This window comes from Aulonocara sp. 'chitande type north' Nkhata Bay, linkage group LG6 (assembly GCF_057382095.1).
Source record: "Aulonocara sp. 'chitande type north' Nkhata Bay isolate Kocher_YH1m ecotype deep benthic linkage group LG6, A_spYH_male_GT1.1, whole genome shotgun sequence".
In the NCBI taxonomy this organism is placed as follows: Eukaryota; Metazoa; Chordata; class Actinopteri; order Cichliformes; family Cichlidae; genus Aulonocara; species Aulonocara sp. 'chitande type north' Nkhata Bay.
This window is the reverse complement of record NC_141349.1, coordinates 24,069,790-24,088,415: the sequence shown is the minus strand read 5'-3', so window position 1 is coordinate 24,088,415 and position 18,626 is coordinate 24,069,790. Positions and strand designations below refer to the sequence as shown.

At 39.2% G+C, this 18,626-nt stretch overlaps 2 protein-coding genes across 2 annotated transcripts in view; one reads left to right on the top strand and one right to left on the bottom strand.

Moving 5' to 3' along the window:
• Positions 1–4,445, bottom strand: part of dlc1 (DLC1 Rho GTPase activating protein) — a 93,899-nt gene extending 89,454 nt beyond the window's left edge. The window contains exon 1 of the mRNA XM_086295718.1: positions 4,318–4,445. The gene's annotated coding sequence lies outside the window, so the exon portion shown is untranslated. The remainder of the gene's footprint in view (positions 1–4,317) is intronic.
• Positions 4,446–4,947: 502 nt separating this feature from the next.
• Positions 4,948–16,716, top strand: slc44a1a (solute carrier family 44 member 1a). The gene is made up of 16 exons (XM_086295715.1): positions 4,948–5,188; positions 5,444–5,530; positions 6,288–6,430; positions 8,381–8,517; positions 8,638–8,734; positions 8,936–9,105; positions 10,591–10,680; positions 10,787–10,929; positions 12,712–12,898; positions 14,108–14,276; positions 14,378–14,534; positions 14,646–14,729; positions 14,818–14,955; positions 15,132–15,368; positions 16,062–16,136; positions 16,269–16,716. Exons 1-16 carry the CDS (start codon positions 5,165–5,167, stop codon positions 16,287–16,289), a joined length of 1,959 nt encoding a protein of 652 aa, XP_086151841.1. The 5' UTR covers positions 4,948–5,164; the 3' UTR covers positions 16,290–16,716.
• Positions 16,717–18,626: the final 1,910 nt, after the last annotated feature.

Genomic DNA, 18,626 nt, shown 5'->3' with positions numbered 1-18,626 from the left:
TTGTAGGGGTGGTGAAGAGAAAGCTGAGCGTAAAAGCGTAGCTCTCAATTTACTGTTTAGTCTACTTTCCTACCCTCACCTATGGTCACGATCTTTGGTTAGTGACCAAAAGAACGAGATCACGGATACAAGCAGTGGAAATGAGCTTTCGCCGAAGGGTGGCTAGCCTCTCCCTTAGAGACAGGGTGAAGAGTTCAGCCATCTAGGAGGGGCTCGGAGAAGAGCCGCTGCTCCTCCACATAGAAAGGAACCAGTTGAGATGGTTCAGTCATCTTACCAGGATGCCTCCTGGGCGTCTCCTGGGTGAGGTGTGTGAGGGTATGTCCCGCTGGGAGGAGGCCCCGGGGCAGGCCCAAGACACTCTGGAGAGATTATATCTCTCAGCTGGCCTGGGAACACCTTGGTGTTCCCCGGAAAGTCTGAAGGAGGTGGCTTGGGAAAGGGAGGTCTGCGCTTCTCTGCTTAGGCTGCTGCCCCAAACCTGGCACTGGATAACCAGAAGAAAATGGATGGATGGATGGTATTGTAGGACCTTTACCTTATGATATAAAGCATCTTGATGACTGTTGTTGTGATTTGCTGCTATATGAATAAAATTCAATTGAATTTATCAGAATTTTTCTGAGCTGAATTGAAGTGAATTGCACAGTAACTCACTCAGTCACTCACTCAGTCACTCACTCAGTCACTCATTCAGTCACTCATTCAGTCATGCTGGTTATGGTGTGTTGGCTTTGTCTCACTGTGCAAAACCAGGCTGATGGAGAGCAGACACACACTCCTGTGTAAATACATAAATAAATAAATTTGACTCTGACTGTCATTCACTGCATCATTCAAAAGCAGGAACCTGCAATGTGTGCTACCGTACCATAGTGGAATATTTATTTAGCCCCAATTCTTTTAAACAACACATATTTTCAAAATATTAAATATATAATAATATATAAATGCTGGAGTTATGGCACATCTGGCCAAATAGGACTACCTGGAAGGGGGATTTGAGTCTTGCATGTATTGCTATGTTTGCTATGGGTGATTGTATTCTTAAAAAGCTACAGTTATATTTAAGTTCCTAATTATAATTGTTTACAATTATTCTATAAACCTTACATTGGCAGAAACAATAAATGCTCTATCTAGCTTCAGAGTATATGTAACCACAGCGAATGCTGAATTTCTTTTTTTCTTTACTTTCACAACTCGCAGTCTTTATATAAAGCCACTTTCAGCTGCTCCCTGACTACAAATGACTACAAATGCAAACAACTTATTCAAAACAAGATAGTGACAGCATCACAAACTGGCATCTTCCATTTCCCAGAAAGTCCCCTCCTAAAAAAACAGCAAACTTTTATTGGTGACCTCATTCTGGAGAAGCAGGCATACTGTAAACAAAAACAGCAGCCAAGAAAGCCATTTCAGTTTTTTTTATTTTATGAGGGGAAGTCCTAAACTATCCAAATAAAGGACTTAAAGAAGGAATTGTAATCTCCACAGAGACCTTTATGAAACTGTTACTTCTGATTGTGACCGTATGAGAGTTACTTGACACTCCTTCTAAAAAACAGCCTTTCTCTACTAAAGCTGATGTTGTTTACAGTTAGGAATGTGAATTTCAAACATCCTGTTTAGGCAGTAACTTTTTCATCTAAGGAAGGACAAAAAATAAGATACAACTTTTTATCTTGATGCTTGATGGCCCAGGTAAAGAAATCACAGAAAGTTGATTCTGTTCACTTGTGCTCTGCGTTTTGAGTGGGAGAAACGTTTCATCACTCATCCAAGTGAGCTCTTCAGTCACTAAAGAAGACTGAAGAAGAGGCTGTAGAAGTGAATGACTGACAAAATGTTTCTCCCACTGAAAAAACAATGTCCAGATGAAAAGAACCAACTTTCTGGGATACAACTTTTTAAGTAAAGGCAGACTATTCCAGTGGTTCTAAAATTACCCAGAGGTTCCTGAACCACAGCTAGTGGGTCTGCATAGCATCTATTCATCGGTTTTCTTGCACTTGTCCATCACTAGGGCGCCATTCATTCCACCTAACACAAGGCATAAAGCAGGGTATACCCTGGACAGGTCGACAACCGTTCATGCTCACAATCATACCTAAGTACAATTTAGAATTGACAATTAATACTGTAAAAGGATCCCAAAACAACTAACGAGAGAAGCCATACAAGCATGGGGTAAACATGCAAAATCCCCACAGAAAGGTTTCAGCCAGGTAGTGAATCCAAACCCAAGACGTTCTTTCAGTGAGGCAATACAGTTAGGTTCCCCCCTGTCAGAGAGGAATGGATCAGGCCCCGCGCTGCACAGCTCTGTTTTGAAGTCGGAACTTTCAGCCAGATTACCTGTCAAATTGGTGTTAGTATTATGAGGCAGCAGAGAGGTCTTGTAAATTTCTCTCCCCTTAAAAAAGTCACTGGCCCCCAAAATTTTGGATCTCAACTTTATAGATCAAAGCCTGGTAAGGTGGTGATGACAGCTGGATTTGATCGGTACACTCTGGCTCAAACACATGCCTCAGAAGCGTATAAGCGTCTGCACCTCAGCATATTGTAACACCTCTGTAGCCTTAAAGTAGCACAAAGAAAGATGAATTCTTACATATACACAAGCTTATACGGTTCTGCAAACACACGGTCATGAGGACTTGCTAAAGTTTACCAGATTTATAAAATAAAAGTAAATCTGTCTGTTCTTGAATCATATTTATTTAAACAAGATACAGACAAGTGATAGAATTACTTTACTCGTCTTGAAGACATTTTGAAATGTAAGCAATTTATCAACGCTTAGTAAAATGTACCAACCTTGCAGGATTCCTTACACAATCCCAAACTGGACAGTGTCTGCGAAGTGAGAAACTGAATATTTATCCTGAAGTCTTGTTGTTCATGAGGAATTACTCTGCATGCTGGACCAGACCCCGTGCAGTCCAAGTTAGTGAGGTACTACACCCTCCCACCCAGAATTCTGCTGAACATATGCAGCACTGGCATTAATTCATCCAGCTGAGAACCAGAAAAAACGTGTTGTCCTTGGACACTGTTGCCACAGCAGCATCAGCAGGAAATACTTCAGACCAAGAGTCAGAAAATGAGGGGCCAGGAGTCGTTTCATCATATGATGAGCGAGACCTCTGAGCAGCTATGTTTCCGCTCCGTGTTCATTTGTGTTTCAGTTCCAAGCGAAACCTCCCTGCATCTGCACCGGTGCTCTTACATACACTTGAAACTGCTATTCGGGTGTTCTGCAGGATCTGAATTAGCTTGCTTTTATTATATGCTGATTTTTACTGAGAATGAAGATTTGCCCCTGTGTTCATATGGACTTCAGAGTTACTAAAATATCTTTATGTGTGAAATTTTACTTTGCAGGAATGTTGAATTTGTCATTTAAGAAAGACTACTCCTACTCACAGTTACTTTTCCTTACAGTCTCCCACCTAGTGTGTTTATTGCAAAATCAGAAGCAAAGCATTTCTTCATCATGATATTGTGTGCGTTCAGTCCACTTGGAAGTCGTGTCTTCAAACCTTCACATTAAGACAGGAAACCTTTTGGGTAATACATTAAACTATGTTATTGTGAACTTGGGCATATTGTAAGCTGTTTGGTTATCAGCTTACAATATGCAAAAAAGTTCAAAGAAAACAAAAATATGACTCACAAAGGGGCAGATTTTCAGGACTACAAAAGTAGTGAAACAAAACACCTCAGACTCTACTGAACTACACCTTGCCCTTACTTGGACTAAATTAGCGTGCATCTGGGATGCTAATTTAGTCCAAGGGTTAGGGTAAGAGTTTGGCTAACCCAGTACAGTGTACAGTGATTCAATCTGAGTAGTCATGAGCTAGAAGGTCTACAAACACCCTATCCTCACATTTAAGCTGAGGCCAAAATTCAAGCGCTGGAGTACTCAAACAGAAGGACTGCAGGTGTTTGCCTGTAATTAATCAGGTAAATACAAGTTGATGGTCTTAATGGGATGACCTTTGCATTTCCTCAATATGTTACATACACATGCTACTTGATTCAGAGCACAAAAGTGAGCGAATTTACCGAGCCGAGCGAGATTGTGAGGTCCATTCGCCAGCTGTACAGACACTCCCTCCCTTCCCCGTCAGAGTGAAACTGCGCTCACGACGTGCAGTGGGATAAGTAAACGTTTCAAGTGCTATACAAGCTCACTCATTTTTATACAGTCAAAGAACAGCTTTATCAGTAAATCACTCATTTTTATCACCTGAACATTAACTACCTTTGGAGGCTAAATACCAACCACAGAGGTGGCACACTTACCAGACCGGAAACACACCCGCGTAAGCTTAATTTTATTCTTCATTAAGCCTCAGCACTCATTTCAAAGATATATTTTGTACCACTAGGAAGCACGCGTTATTTGCTGCTATTAAGCTACTTTCATCCACTATTAATCACGACCACAAACAGCAGTTACGTCTTTACTCCAGCAAACGGCGCCAAATTCCACACAAGCCGCTGGCGTGCAAGCCGATGTGCTGCGTTCAGGCACAATGCGACAAATATAGATATTTTTAAGGATTTTTTGTTAATAAAATACCTATTTAGCATTCGTTAGTTTTACTAGATCAATGTGTTGTGGCTAATATTTTATAAGGTCCGGGGGTCCCCAGCTTAAAGTGTTCCTGGATAAGTAGTCAGTGGTCTTTCAGAAGAGTGTGCTTGGTGGTGATTCATGTTTCATGGCTGTGAATGTTTGGTCAACGGATCAAAAAAAAGAATAGAAATTGAAAATTCAGGCTTGGACAAGTTCAAGTGTAGTGACTCGTCTACAAAAATGTCGTGCAAAAGCTCAAAAGCGTCAAGGACACCTTTCATTGTTGCTGCATTGCTAGCTCAGTATTTGGAGTATTTACAGTAGCCCCTAAACGTCGCATACAAAAAGTTGTCTTCTTCCGTGTTTACCTGTAAGTGGAAGGGCGTAAGTGGGTGTTAGCCAAAGGAAGGAAAATCCTGCAAACAAATTCGTGAATTTGCTTCATTGAGGTGGTTAGAGTGAATTAGTGTTTAAAGAGAACTGAACATGAGCCGAAGGAGTTAAGAAATTTAATAAAGTTTAGGCACTTCAAAGTTTTTTCTGTTGAAGTTGTGTACTCGTAGTTCGACGATGGGGTGTTGCGGGAGCACAGAGGTAAGTTAAGCTAAACCTAAGGGCGCTATGGCCGCTTTTAGTTTGAAAAGCCGAACAGCAAAGCTCGTTTAAAGCTCGTGCGCAGCGTTAACGTCACTCTTTGAGCAGCAGAAGCAGCTCTTTGTTTTTGTTACTTCGTCTGGTACCAACGAAGTCGCTAGTTTGCAGATTTTTGGGAGGGCAGTGAGGCAGGTACTTCTGGGCGCTCTCCACAGAAACGGAGTTTTAGGATAACTGTTATTTATGCCTTGGCAGAGTAAACGTGAATGGAAACCGCTGGAGGAGCACAGCTGCACGGATATCCCATGGCTCATCATATTTACACTCTTTTGCATTGGCATGGTAAGTCTTTAGGTGAATGAGAGCATAGGCGTGTGGGTGATTCTGCTGATATTTTAGCCACACGCCAATGCTACCTTTGAGAAAGTTGTGATATCTCCTTGTTTTTTTTTATCTAAAACTATTTTATGAGGTGTTGATCACACTTCGCGGTCCTTTACGGAGCCTGCTGTGTAGCTGTGTAATTGTACTTCTCCAATACTTAACAGGTCAGCAGCAACTCATCTAAAAGCAACATCAGTAAGAAACTTAATGAGTGCAGGGTTCATTGCAGGTCTTCTGCATTAACTCATGTCCCTTCTTTGTTGTGCTGGCCAGTTAGTGAGTTAGACAGCAGTGAAGTTGCTGCCTTTCATCAAATAGCTGCTAACCTTTGCAGTAACAGCACTGCTGTATATCCAGTTTGGCAAAAACAGTTTTTGCGAGCTTGAGATTCAGTGATACGATGATGGCTTTTGAGGCTGAGGTTTGTCGTGTTGTTGAACTGTGCCGTAAGAGGGATTTTTAACATTTAATAAACACTCACTCGTATAAATTTTGTGGCTATGTTGGTCAGATCTGAATATGTAAAAAAAACTCTGTTGTAAATTTAGAACATTTTCAAAAAGTTGAATCAGCATTCTTCAATAAAAAAACATAAAGTTTTGCCATCATTAGCATTTATTACAGATTAGATTAGTTTTATTTAATGTGGGCGTACCATTAATAAATTCTATACTAATCTCATGATGATATCATCTTTGATCCGTGTCACCTGCAGGCATGTATTTGTGGCTATCCTATTGCCACCGGAGGTGCCGCCAGACTTGTTTTCGGATATGACAGCTATGGCAATACCTGTGGTAAGAATAACACCAAAATTGAGGGAGTTCCTCTTAGTGGCCGGGACATGACGGAAAACAAGTGAGTCTGATTGGTTACATATGACTTTGCATGCGGCATAGGTTTAGAGTGTTTTTACACTGTACTCATCATTTTCAGCTATGCAGACCCTTTGTTGCAACAGTCTAATTCTTAAGCTCTTTGCATTCCTTGATGAATAGTGTAGTTTATTAGCATACCTTCTTTCTGTATAATTTGCCCAAAGAAAGTCTTAGTTAATGAGATTTTTTAAAAATCACGATTTGTCTTTGAAGTCTTTGATTATATTTCGCGTTTTGGGGTGTAGTTTTCCATCAGCATGCAGCCTGTGGGCCACATTTTACTGAAACAATGGGTCATGCTTTATTGATGGGCTGATTGCCCATGGAGGCTTTGAATAAAAGGCGTTTCTGCTACAAAGAAGGATCTGTCTGACAGAGTAGCAAATGTCACCATCTTTCATTTTCTCACCAGACAGAGAACTCCCAACTGGCATAATAATAACCAAACATGATATACAGATGAGGACAAAATTACTAGCCTGCCTCAAGATTTTCCAAGTCGCTGTTTTTTAAACAGACCAAGGGATTTTCAACATAGCGTTTCTAAACACACTAGTTTTATTTAGAATGCATTAATGATCTGTATTTGCACAAAATAACAGTGTTGTGCCAGGAAAAAAACCAAAATGACCACGGTCAATATTTAGTCCTCCATCTATTTATTGACGTATAGCACAAACTATTGCTGTGCAATGATGTGCTTTAACTTTATAAAGCGCAAATTTGTAAAATCAAGTTCTAAGAGAAAATCATGATTTATGAACAGTACACAACCTAACCAAGGATTTGAGCTGGCACTTGAGAAAATATGCTAAAAACAAATAAAATCAATTTAGACTGTAGAAGAAGAATTGATACTAAAGGAGCAGGAGATGGATATACAAAGTTATCACAGTTTTTCCAAGTGTAAAGAACTGGAGTGAAAAGGATCATCAAGAAATTGAGAGAGAGCCACACAGTACTGAAGAAACCTGGCAAAGGTAAGAAAACAAAAGCTTTCAAAGACTCTGGAAAGAAAACCATTGAGAGCTGTGTCTAAAGACCCCAGAACAACTGCCAAGACACTGAATGACTTGGCCAAGCTGGGAATCGTAGCCTCAAAGAAGACAATCTCCAGAACTCTGGCCTGCAAGGCTGCAGACCAAGAAAAATGTCTGCAGAAGAGACGCCTTTAAGCCAGATTGAAGCACATTAAAGACAACCCAGTGAAAGATTAAGCATACTAGAAGTGGGTCCTTTGGTCAGATGAGATGAAACTAGAGCTCTTTGGTTATAAAAACTCTCCTTATGTTTGGAGAAAGGAGAAAGAGGCATTAAACCCAAATGCTGTGGAATGCTTTCAGCACAACAACAACCCAAAACGTACGTTGCTCCTGATGAAGAACTACCTCCAGACGAAAGTGAAAGTTATGGACTAGCTGTACAAAGCTCTGACTTTAATCCCATTCCAAATCAGTGGAATGAACTGAAGTCCTACCTCCATCAAATCTGGAGGGATTGAGAGATTTGCCAAAGAAGAATGGGCTGGGATTGCTCAGGAGACGTGTGAGAGTGTCGAAAACTATGACTATGATCTGCAGGAAAGGACACACAACCGACTATTAGCATCTATTAGCATTTTGACTCTTAGTTAGTTACTTTCTTATTTAGTTAGTTTCATTTTTGTGAAATAATTGTGTTCCTATGTGTAAAGCAAAATCATTTAAAAATCTAAAATGAAAGTAGGATGTTCAAAAAAGTAGTTTAAAAATTCCTTGCTCCGTTCAACAGCTCATGGGAAATGTTTTAAAAAGGAAAATTTCATAGTGGGGCTAATATTTCTGTCCTCATCTTAACAGATAGGGTGATATTTTTTTGTCGTTTTGAAGTAAAGGGCAGGAAGTATTTGGTATCAGATGGGCAATAAATCAAATTGTTCTTCCTTTTTTAGGTTTGTTTTCTTTCTCGATCCTTGCAACATTGACTTAATAAACAGGAAGATCAAGTCCATTGCTTTGTGTGTTTCCAAGTGTCCATCTACTGAGCTGACGACATACTCTGATTTAAAGCAGTTTGCGTTGAATAATGGTGAGAAATTTCAGAAGTGCAAGTATTTTACAGAAAAGATTGCTCACCAACATCCTTATAATTGTATGTTGAAGCATTTTGCCAAGTTGAACATGTGATATATTTTTTTCTTTCTGTTAGGCTCGAATCTCTGCTCCTATGATCTTACTCCTACAAGATACACAAGCTATTCATCAGAAAAATCAACCAAGTGTCCAAAGCTGCCTGTTCCACCAAGGTTATCTATCTATCTATCTAGAGATATAGTTCTTTCATTAGTTTTAAATTAATTCATTAATTCTCCTGTACTCTTATTAGCTTAAATACATTCCAGGACCAACAGAAAAATGGTTTTCCACAATTTATCATTTATTTCTTGGAGACCTAGTCATTAGAAATGAATAAAAATCTGTGTTCTGTGTCTTTTTGCTCTTTGCAGTAAATCTGTCCTGCTTTTCCGGCGTTGTATTCCTACGGATATCAGCTGCTACACTCAGTTCGCCAAAGCTTTTATGACATTTGTCAGCGACAACACTGTGTTGCAGCGTGTCATCTCTGGGGTGATGGCCAGCAAAGAGATCATCATAGGACTTTGCATTCTGGCTTTAGGTATAACTCCAGCTTGCAGTATGAGATTTGCTTTTATGATTTCTGCTGCCCCTCTTGCACAGCTCGAATTTCTCACGAGGATTCAGTAGGAAGGAAACCATTGGAAGGGATGCTATTTTTGTCCTGAAAAAACAGGAAATGTTTGAGCGGTTACAGTCGTCGTATCCACTCAAGTTCTGCCCGCAAGCTTTAATTTAAGGTCTGCTTTAACTCATCCCCATGAGACAGAGCTGATCTCATGTCAGCTTCAGACGTCTTTCATCTCAGTTATTTGATGTGCCTCGTTCTGGGGTTTTGGTTTTCAGTGCTACAGGACAGACTTTTTCATGTGATTCAGATTCAGAGTGACTTTCTCTACAATAATAATAATAATAATAATAATAATAATAATGATTCCTGACAAATAGCCCTCAAATAGTTTTGTAACAGTTGGACAAATATTTGAAACTTACAGATTTAAAAAAAACAACAGATACAGAAGGAAAAACAGTGATTTGCAATAGTATGTAGAGTGGATGTAGCCACATTGCTAAGGCTGTGATTAACATTTGAGTCTTAAGCCTAATTTCTTTATATTTTGCTTCCAGACCTCCTTGTATTTTTTTAAGTGATCTTGAGCAGTGGTTCTCCAGGCTTTCTGGGTTTTTTTTTTTTTTTTCAAAGCTTTTCTTTGGACATTGGCTGCTTTTTCCCACATTTTCACTCCAGCTCTTGTACCTGACCATTTTCAGTAATATTTTCTTTTTGGTGAGCTGCTTAAAACTGACCTACAAATCATTCCAGTGCAAAAGCAGCACCTAACTCAAGGGCTTTCCAGTGTTGTGTCTACACATACAAAACCAATTTTCTAACTGTAGCTTTAAAACCACTGTTTCTTTAGTTGAATCAAAGAAAAATGCCACATATAACAAAGTCTGACAGATATAAAATAGTATAGAAAGAAAAGGGAGCAAAAAGCAGCCAACATTCAAAGGAACAGCTTTGAATATCCTCTAAGAACCCTGGAGAACTATTCACTTTGGCCTGTGATGCTCCTGATAACCATGCCTCTGCTGTCTATCACAGTGCTCCTTATTCCTCTATAGCCAGTAGCTATGTTTATGTTGTTTTACATTTAGTTTAACTTTCAGTTTGGTTTGTGTTTTAAAATTATAAGTTTTCATTAGTTAGGTTAAATAGCTTTTTTAAAATTATGTCGTGTCTTTTTTCAGAAGAGATAAAATACAAAATGTTTGTTTTTGTTCAACCTAATTTTCTCATGCTTGGTTTATGGTTTATAACATGGAGGGAAAAATGTTTTTGATATGCCATGTGTCTGAACCGTGACCAGCAATATCCCAAACAACTAAAAAAAAAGTTTTTTTGTATTATAAAACTATACATGCTGCATTTCCGTGTTAGTTAGGCTGCAGATATTTAGGCATTTCTCTTGTTAACATTGTTTTCTGTACTCACGTGATGTCGTCTGTTATTTCTCTGATGCAGTTCTCTCTTTGATCATGATGGTCGTCATTCGTTACATCTCCCAATTGCTGGTGTGGATTCTCACAGTTCTGGTGATCATCGGCTCCACAGGTAACATCTTTTAATCCGACGCTCTGAGTCACAGCAACAGAACATTATAGTTTATCTGCTTTAAAAAAAAAAGAAGCAACATTTACGTGGGTATGATCTTTTACAGGTGGGACGGGCGTTCTGTGGTGGTTCTACGTAGACCACAGAAAGGCTCTCAACAGTAACACCACATCAGTGTTTGGAAAAGAAGTGGCATCGGATAATGTTAAGGCTTTGCTTTTCTATGCCATTGGTGCTACTATTTTCACGGTAGGTACACATACGTGGATGCTTTGCTATATATTTACAGTTTAAGAAATGCAGTGATTCAGAAGAATGAAATATATACAGTGGGGCAAAAAAGTATTTAGTCAGCCACCGATTGTGCAAGTTCCCCACTTAAAATGATGACAGAGGTCAGTAATTTGCACCAGAGGTACACTTCAACTGTGAGAGACAAAATGTGAAAAAAAAAATCCATGAATTCACATGGTAGGATTTGTAAAGAATTTATTCGTAAATTAGGGTGGAAAATAAGTATTTGGTCACCTCAAACAAGGAAAATCTCTGGCTCTCACAGACCTGTAACGTCTTCTGTAAGAAGCGTTTCTGTCCCCCACTCGTTACCTGTATGAATGGCACCTGTTTGAACTCATCATCTGTATAAAAGACACCTGTCCACAGCCTCAAACAGTCAGACTCCAAACTCTGCCATAGCCAAGACCAAAGAGCTTTCGAAGGACACCAGGAAAAGTATTGTAGACCTGCACCAGACTGGGAAGAGTGAATCTACAATAGGCAAGCAGCTTGGTGTGAAAAAAATCAACTGTGGGAGCAATCATCAGAAAATGGAAGACATACAAGACCACTGATAATCTCCCTCGATCTGGGGCTCCACGCAAGATCTCATCCCGTGGGGTCAAAATGATCATGAGAACGGTGAGCAAAGATCCCAGAACCACACGGGGGGAGCTGGTGAATGACCTGCAGAGAGCTGGGACCAAAGTAACAAAGGTCACCATCAGTAACACACTACAACGGCAGGGAATCAAATCCCGCAGTGCCAGACGTGTTCCGCTGCTGAAGCCAGTGCATGTCCAGGCCCGTCTGAAGTTTGCCAGAGAGCACATGGATGATACAGCAGAGGATTGGGAGAATGTCATGTGGTCAGATGAAACCAAAGTAGAACTTTTTGGTATAAACTCAACTCGTCGTGTTTGGAGGAAGAAGAATACTGAGTTGCATCCCAAGAACACCATACCTACTGTGAAGCATGGGGGTGGAAACATCATGCTATGGGGCTGTTTTTCTGCCAAGGGGACAGGACGACTGATCCGTGTTAAGGACAGAATGAATGGGGCCATGTATCGTGAGATTTTGAGCCAAAACCTCCTTCCATCAGTGAGAACTTTGAAGATGAAACGAAGCTGGGTCTTCCAACATGACAATGATCCAAAACACACCGCCCGGGCAACAAAGGAGTGGCTCCGTAAGAAGCATTTGAAAGTCCTGGAGTGGCCTAGCCAGTCTCCAGACCTCAACCCCATAGAAAATCTGTGGCGGGAGTTGAAAGTCCGTGTTGCTCAGCGACAGCCCCAAAACATCACTGCTCTCGAGAAGATCTGCATGGAGGAATGGGCCAAAATACCAGCTACTGTGTGTGCAAACCTGGTAAAGACCTATAGTAAACGTTTGACCTCTGTTATTGCCAACAAAGGTTATGTTAAAAAGTATTGAGTTGTATTTTTGTTATTGACCAAATACTTATTTTCCACCCTGATTTACGAATAAATTCTTTACAAATCCTACCATGTGGATTCATGGATTTTTTTTCACATTCTGTCTCTCACAGTTGAAGTGTACCTCTGGTGCAAATTACTGACCTCTGTCATCATTTTAGGTGGGGGAACTTGCACAATCGGTGGCTGACTAAATACTTTTTTGCCCCACTGTACATGTAACATTGTAACATGTTTCTGCTGGTATTAGAGAGAAAAAAATCACAATTATCATCAAACTGAACACCTCCACTGAACTTGTGAAACGCTTCAGGTTGTTCTCCTGCTGGTGATGTTCTTCATGAGGAAGCGTGTGGCTCTCACCATCTCCCTGTTCCATGTGGCGGGTAAGGTGTTCATCCATCTTCCCCTGCTGGTCCTGCAGCCTTTCTGGACTTTCCTTTGCCTCATACTCTTCTGGATCTACTGGATTGGTGTGCTTCTCTTCCTCGGGACAACAGGTTAGAAGAAAGGCCTATCGGAGACCACAGTTTTAGTTTCTTTTTTATGTGTCTGTTTGTCATTATTGAGAATTCTTTGAGTTGCTGTTTGCTTCAGTTTTGTGTATTGACATTGCAATGCACCAGTTTTTGTTTTTTTTTAGCGTCAGATGAGTTCAAGCAAGCGGAATATTAATTGTCGCATTGTGACATTTTGTCTTTGTTTTGTGGCATGACTGCACTCCCACATTCGGAGTCTTGTGCAAGTCTCGTGATGTGGGAGAACGGACAAAGAAAGAACCACTTCTTCCTTCTCCTCATTCTCTTTTTCACAGCGGATTTTAAATAGTATTTAAATGAAAGGTCAGCACAAGAGCAGCAATTCAGTTGATTTCAGTTTGCACAATTTAAAAGTACACACACAAGACAAATAACATACTGTGAAGGAGTAATAAAATAATCCAGTGGCTTTATCTGAAAGTCTTTTGTACTCCTAGTAATGTCAAACTAGGAGTACAAAAGTTTTGTGAATGATCCTCAGTAAGTGTACATTAATAAAGGAGCATTAGTTGGTACACATGGGTTCATAGCTGTCCAGCAGAAATGAGACACATCTCTATGAATGATGTTTTAAAAGTGGTTACAAAGTATTTTAAATACTGCTTGTAACTTTTAAGTGGAATGTGTTTTTAATAAATCAGAGGGAAACAGTTTATAATTTAGGACTCTTAAATCTTCTAGAAAAAAAATCTAGAAAATAGATCTCTGGAAGTAAGGAATTTAGGGAAAGAATGATGTGACACTTGACAAGCAAGTAAGAACGTAGCTGTGCGGTAAAATGGTGAAGTCTTGAATTGTTTATTTGTTTTATTTGGCAATTACCAAAATCATTGCCTATGTTTCCGTTGGGGATAATCCACCAATAGTCTCAAGCTCTTTAATCAAAATGAAATTCTTAATGCTAAAATCTAATTCCTGTGGTTTTAATTGCAGCTGCTCAGTGGCTTTGTGTCTTTTACAGTAAAGTAGGCTGTTACATGCATGACATCACTGTGTGGCTTTCATTTCTGTTGTAGTTACTAGCATTTCATATGCATATCATTGAATCAAACCTGCATCTTATTAAACTCCAGTGATTGGCTGGCAGCAAAATGAATGAAAAAACTGCAACATTCATATTAAAGCAACTGAAAGTCATGCTGGGTTTTTGTTTTTGTTTTCCCCTCATAGGAACACCAGTAAAAAACAACTCTACAGGTGTGGTTGGGTATGAAATGCAAGGGCCTCTCCAGTTCCTGGTGTGGTATCACGTCGTGGGTCTCATCTGGATCAGTGAGTTCATCCTTGCCTTCCAGCAGATGACTATTGCTGGAGCTGTGGTCACCTACTATTTCACAAGGTACAAAAGAAGTAACAGACAGCACTTTGGGTTTAATCTCACTAGATGCTTAATGCTGCATTAGCTGATTGTAAGGTTCTTCTGTATTTGTTTAACTTAAGGAACAAGTCCCAGATGCCAGCAACTCCTATCATTTCCTCTATGGCACGTACTATCCGCTACCACCTGGGTACTTTGGCCAAAGGCTCCTTCATCATCACACTTGTTAAGATCCCTCGTCTAATCCTGACATACATCCACAGTCAGCTCAAAGGAAAGGTGAGCTTTAAAAGTCATGTTTAAAGCTCTTAAATTATATTATAATACATATTCTAAAACTTTTCATCTTTGTACATGGATTGCATTTTGTTTTTGTCTGTTTTTTAATAGGAAAATGCCTGTGCCCGTTGCATGGTAAAAGCCTGTGTCTGCTGTCTGTGGTGCCTTGAGAAGTGTTTAGCATACTTGAATCAAGTAAGAACTCACATTTTAATGAACTGTATGTTGTGTGTAGATTATCCCAAGTATTTACCGTCTGCATTTCAATGTCAAATGATTTCAGAACGCTTACACAGCCACAGCCATCAACAGCACAAGTTTTTGCACCTCAGCTCGTGAAGCTTTCCTTATCCTGGTGGAGAACGCACTCAGAGTAGCCGCCATTAACACTGTCGGCGACTTTGTCCTCTTCTTGGGAAAGGTACCAAATGTATCAAATAACTAAGTTTGAAAGCTGACGTTATCAACACATGTCAACATGTCTGTGTTTTCATAACTTGTTTGCTCTGCCCCCACGTTGCCTAGACGTACATTTTTGGTCCACTTTAATACTTGTTGAGGTGTGTTTTCTAACCAGCTGTGTGTCTTCATTCTCAGATTCTTATCGTCTCCTGCACAGCTTTTGCCGGCGTTCTGGCTCTGAACTACCAGAGGGACTACACGGTGTGGGTGCTGCCTCTTCTCATCGTCTGTGTCTTTGCCTTCCTGGTGGCCCATTGCTTCCTTTCTGTGTTTGAAAATGTGGTCGATGTCCTATTTCTGTGCTTCGCTGTGGACACAAAGTATAATGATGGCAGCCCTGGGCGAGAGTACTACATGGACAAGGCGTTAATGGTGAGATGAGGGATTGTCCTTTATCTGAGGTCCTTTTTTATTTTATTTGAGAATATGAAGTAACAGAAGACTAGAGACATTCTGTGCTCATGTCAAAATAGGCAGGAGGTTAAGGTGTATAGCAAACCTTTGCAATTGTTCTGTCTCTCTAAAATAGACAGGTAGCCAATCATGCTTATATTCACACCTACGACCAATTTAGACCCACCAGTTAAACCAACATGTTTGTCTTTGGACTGTGGGAGGAAGCTGGAGCGTCCAGAGAGAACCAAGGCATGGGGAGAACATGCAATCCACAAAATAACTTTTCTAAAAAAGAAAAAAAGTATCTTTGATTGATATTGGCAGTTCAGATACTGTTTACCCAAAACACTTAACAACCCCCCAAACAAAACTGGCCTTCTACTCCTGGACTCCATGGAAAGACATTTCTCCTGCCACTTAATCCCTCTAACCCTACATGGCGTTTTGTAAAAATTACTATATTGTTTTACTTGAATATGTGAATAAGATTAAAAACTTCTAATTACTAATATTGATTTCTTAGACATTTTCTTTTAAATTTATAACTTTTTGGCTTTGAGTCGCAGTGTTTGCTCAAATGTTTTCTCATTTGCTTTTTAACCTTGCAAGAAGATTATTTTGACCTAAGAGTTAAATCATTTTTGTATAACTCTTTGTTCCCCTTTTCAGGAATTTGTTGAAAACAGTAAAAAAATGGGTTGGAAAAAGCCTGATGATGGAGATGGTCGTGAGATGAAGCCCATGGTGAGCTGAAAATTTGTTTACAATCCTGGAACGAAAGATCCAATAAGTAAATAAGCTAACCACTGCTGTAGGTTTGGGTTTTGCATGCCAGATGATGTAAAAGTGGAGTGTTTTTGTTTGCTTTTCTTGCAGGCACGTGGGACTTCAGCTTGATACTGTGTCAAACATCTAAAACCACATCTCCAATTTTTAACTCAGAGGTTGCCAGCGTCACACTGCAGGGACATCCACCAGATAGATAACAACTGACTTTGTACAGAAGTTTTACATAGTTTTGCAGAAGATGTTTCTTAATGTTTATTTTTCAAAAAGATTGTATGAGAATGTAAAGTTTGCCTCTAATGTAACATGTTTATTTGGGTTTATGTTTTTGTTATTAATAATAGGATGGCTTTTTTCCCTCACATATGTGGGTTTCCCTTGTGGAATTTTAAGTAATATGATGGTTTAACGTGTTTGATAAAAAACAGCTACCATTTGGATGTTTGAGTGTACCTTTTTAAACTGGTGGCTAACTATGTTACAATGCATAAACTGTTCATGATGTTTGTGACTTATTAAATTTTATACCAAAATAACACAGCAGAGTTTTATTTATCTATTTTATCTGTTTATTTATTGTTTTTTTTTGTTGCCCACAACCACAGGACTAAATTAAATGTTGATCAGCTCATCAGCCACAATCACTTGCAGGCAACCTTTGTGATTGTCAGCTTAATCAGTCAGTTCAAGTGAAAAGAAGTAACAAATGAAGATGATCAATTTTAAACTTGTCCTTTAGAGGAGAGCTCATTTGTTGTGGTTGTAAATGAGTGTTATCAATAGATGGCATCATGGGAAACATTTAGGAAATAGCACTTAATAATGCTCATAGATATCGGGAGCTGTCACAGTAAGTCCAAATTCTGTACTATGGAATAGTTAGCGTCGATCCATGTTTAAAAATCGTGTCAGACTATCACATTCATTTTCCCAAATCTTGAACACTCCTGGTGTTGGCTGTTCATGTACAAGAATGTTCCAGACGGACAAAAAAAAGGTGACAAGTTCATTCAAGTGTTAAATAAAAGATTTCTTATTTGTATTAATTTTATATTTGGGCTTTAAAAGAAAACACAATTTATACAGTTTTACTCATTTACCTTCTGTTGTCAACATTTGCAGTTCCATCAATTAAAGAGTATTCTATAAAACAGTAACGAACCGCTAACAAAGGGCCAAACAATCAGCTGTAGTTTCTAACTTTCATCACCAGAGGGCAGCAAATTTCTTAAAATGATTGCATCTCAGTTGTAAATACAGTGTAAGATGTTACCATAACCCTCCTAATATAGGAAAATTACACTACTGAGACAAAATTCTTGAACTACCCCTTATTTTTTCATATTTTACAAGGAAAATGTAAATTAGGTGCAGCAGTTTATTGAAGCAATTATACAAATATACACAGAAATACAGTATATGAGGGAAAAATGGTTTGTACAGTTCTAAAAAAATTGAACATCAGTATTTGTATGACTATTCTGTAACATAGCCTTTAACTCTCAGGCAAGCTTCTTGTAATTTCATCTCATGTCTTCAGGAATAGTTCAATGGATTTTGACAAAATCCCCAACACCCCTGGCTGAAATCCAAACCATGACAGAGCCTCCACCAGGTTTTACAGATAGTACACACTCACTGTTTCACCTCTGTCCTGACTTTGTCTCTACAGACGGAATCAAACCAGTCATCAATCAAATCAAGTTTGGATTGATCACTCCATAAGACTTGTGTAATTTGGCACACCTGAGTCTTTTCTCCTTGTTTTACTTCGTAAGATCAGCTTCTTGACAGCCATGCTTCCACTGAGACCAACCAAGCAGATGGATCAACTAAAGGGTCAGATACATCTGACCTGATACATCGGGTCCTGTGTCAGGTCTTTGCTGTCAGCCCCCACTTTCTTAAGGACATGACTTTCAGGCACTGTTCGTCTGCTCTAGGTATTTGTTTTCAGGCCTGCTGCTTCTTTGGCCTCCACTTGTCCAGTTTCCTCATTTTTTTGACGACACTGCGTACCATACAGAGATATGACACGTTTTCATCACTGGTTGATGCCTTGTGTTAGGGGACCTTGTTTGCTTGAATGATTTATTGGTCAGTGTTAGGTGTCCTCAGATCCACTTAGAGAAAAAAAGATTAATATTTTGATTTCTCATAAAGTGATAAAATATTTAGTAACTTTAAATTAAACATATTTAATTTGTTACTAATCTGTAACTAATCATGTGTCACTATTTATTGTATTTTGTATTATAATTTATGTATTTCTACATGTTCATGTATCAAAATGTAGTTTAAAATGAGTAGCCAATTAGATTTTTTTTTTATCCCAGATTTTTAACTTTGCAGGTAAATTATGACACTTTGTTGATTAGAAATATTTGTGATCACCATGGAAGCAGACTATCCTGCCATAAATCTGCTTATTAGTCCTCCTCCTATTGA

What these genes read in the sequence shown, in the direction of transcription:
- slc44a1a (XM_086295715.1), top strand. Translation starts at nt 5,165, where the DNA reads ATGGGGTGTTGCGGGAGCACAGAG. An exon ending in GGTGATCATCGGCTCCACAG is followed by an intron (nt 10,681 to 10,786) that starts GTAACATCTTTT and finishes GATCTTTTACAG; the next exon opens with GTGGGACGGGCGTTCTGTGG. An exon ending in ACATGGACAAGGCGTTAATG is followed by an intron (nt 15,369 to 16,061) that starts GTGAGATGAGGG and finishes TCCCCTTTTCAG; the next exon opens with GAATTTGTTGAAAACAGTAA.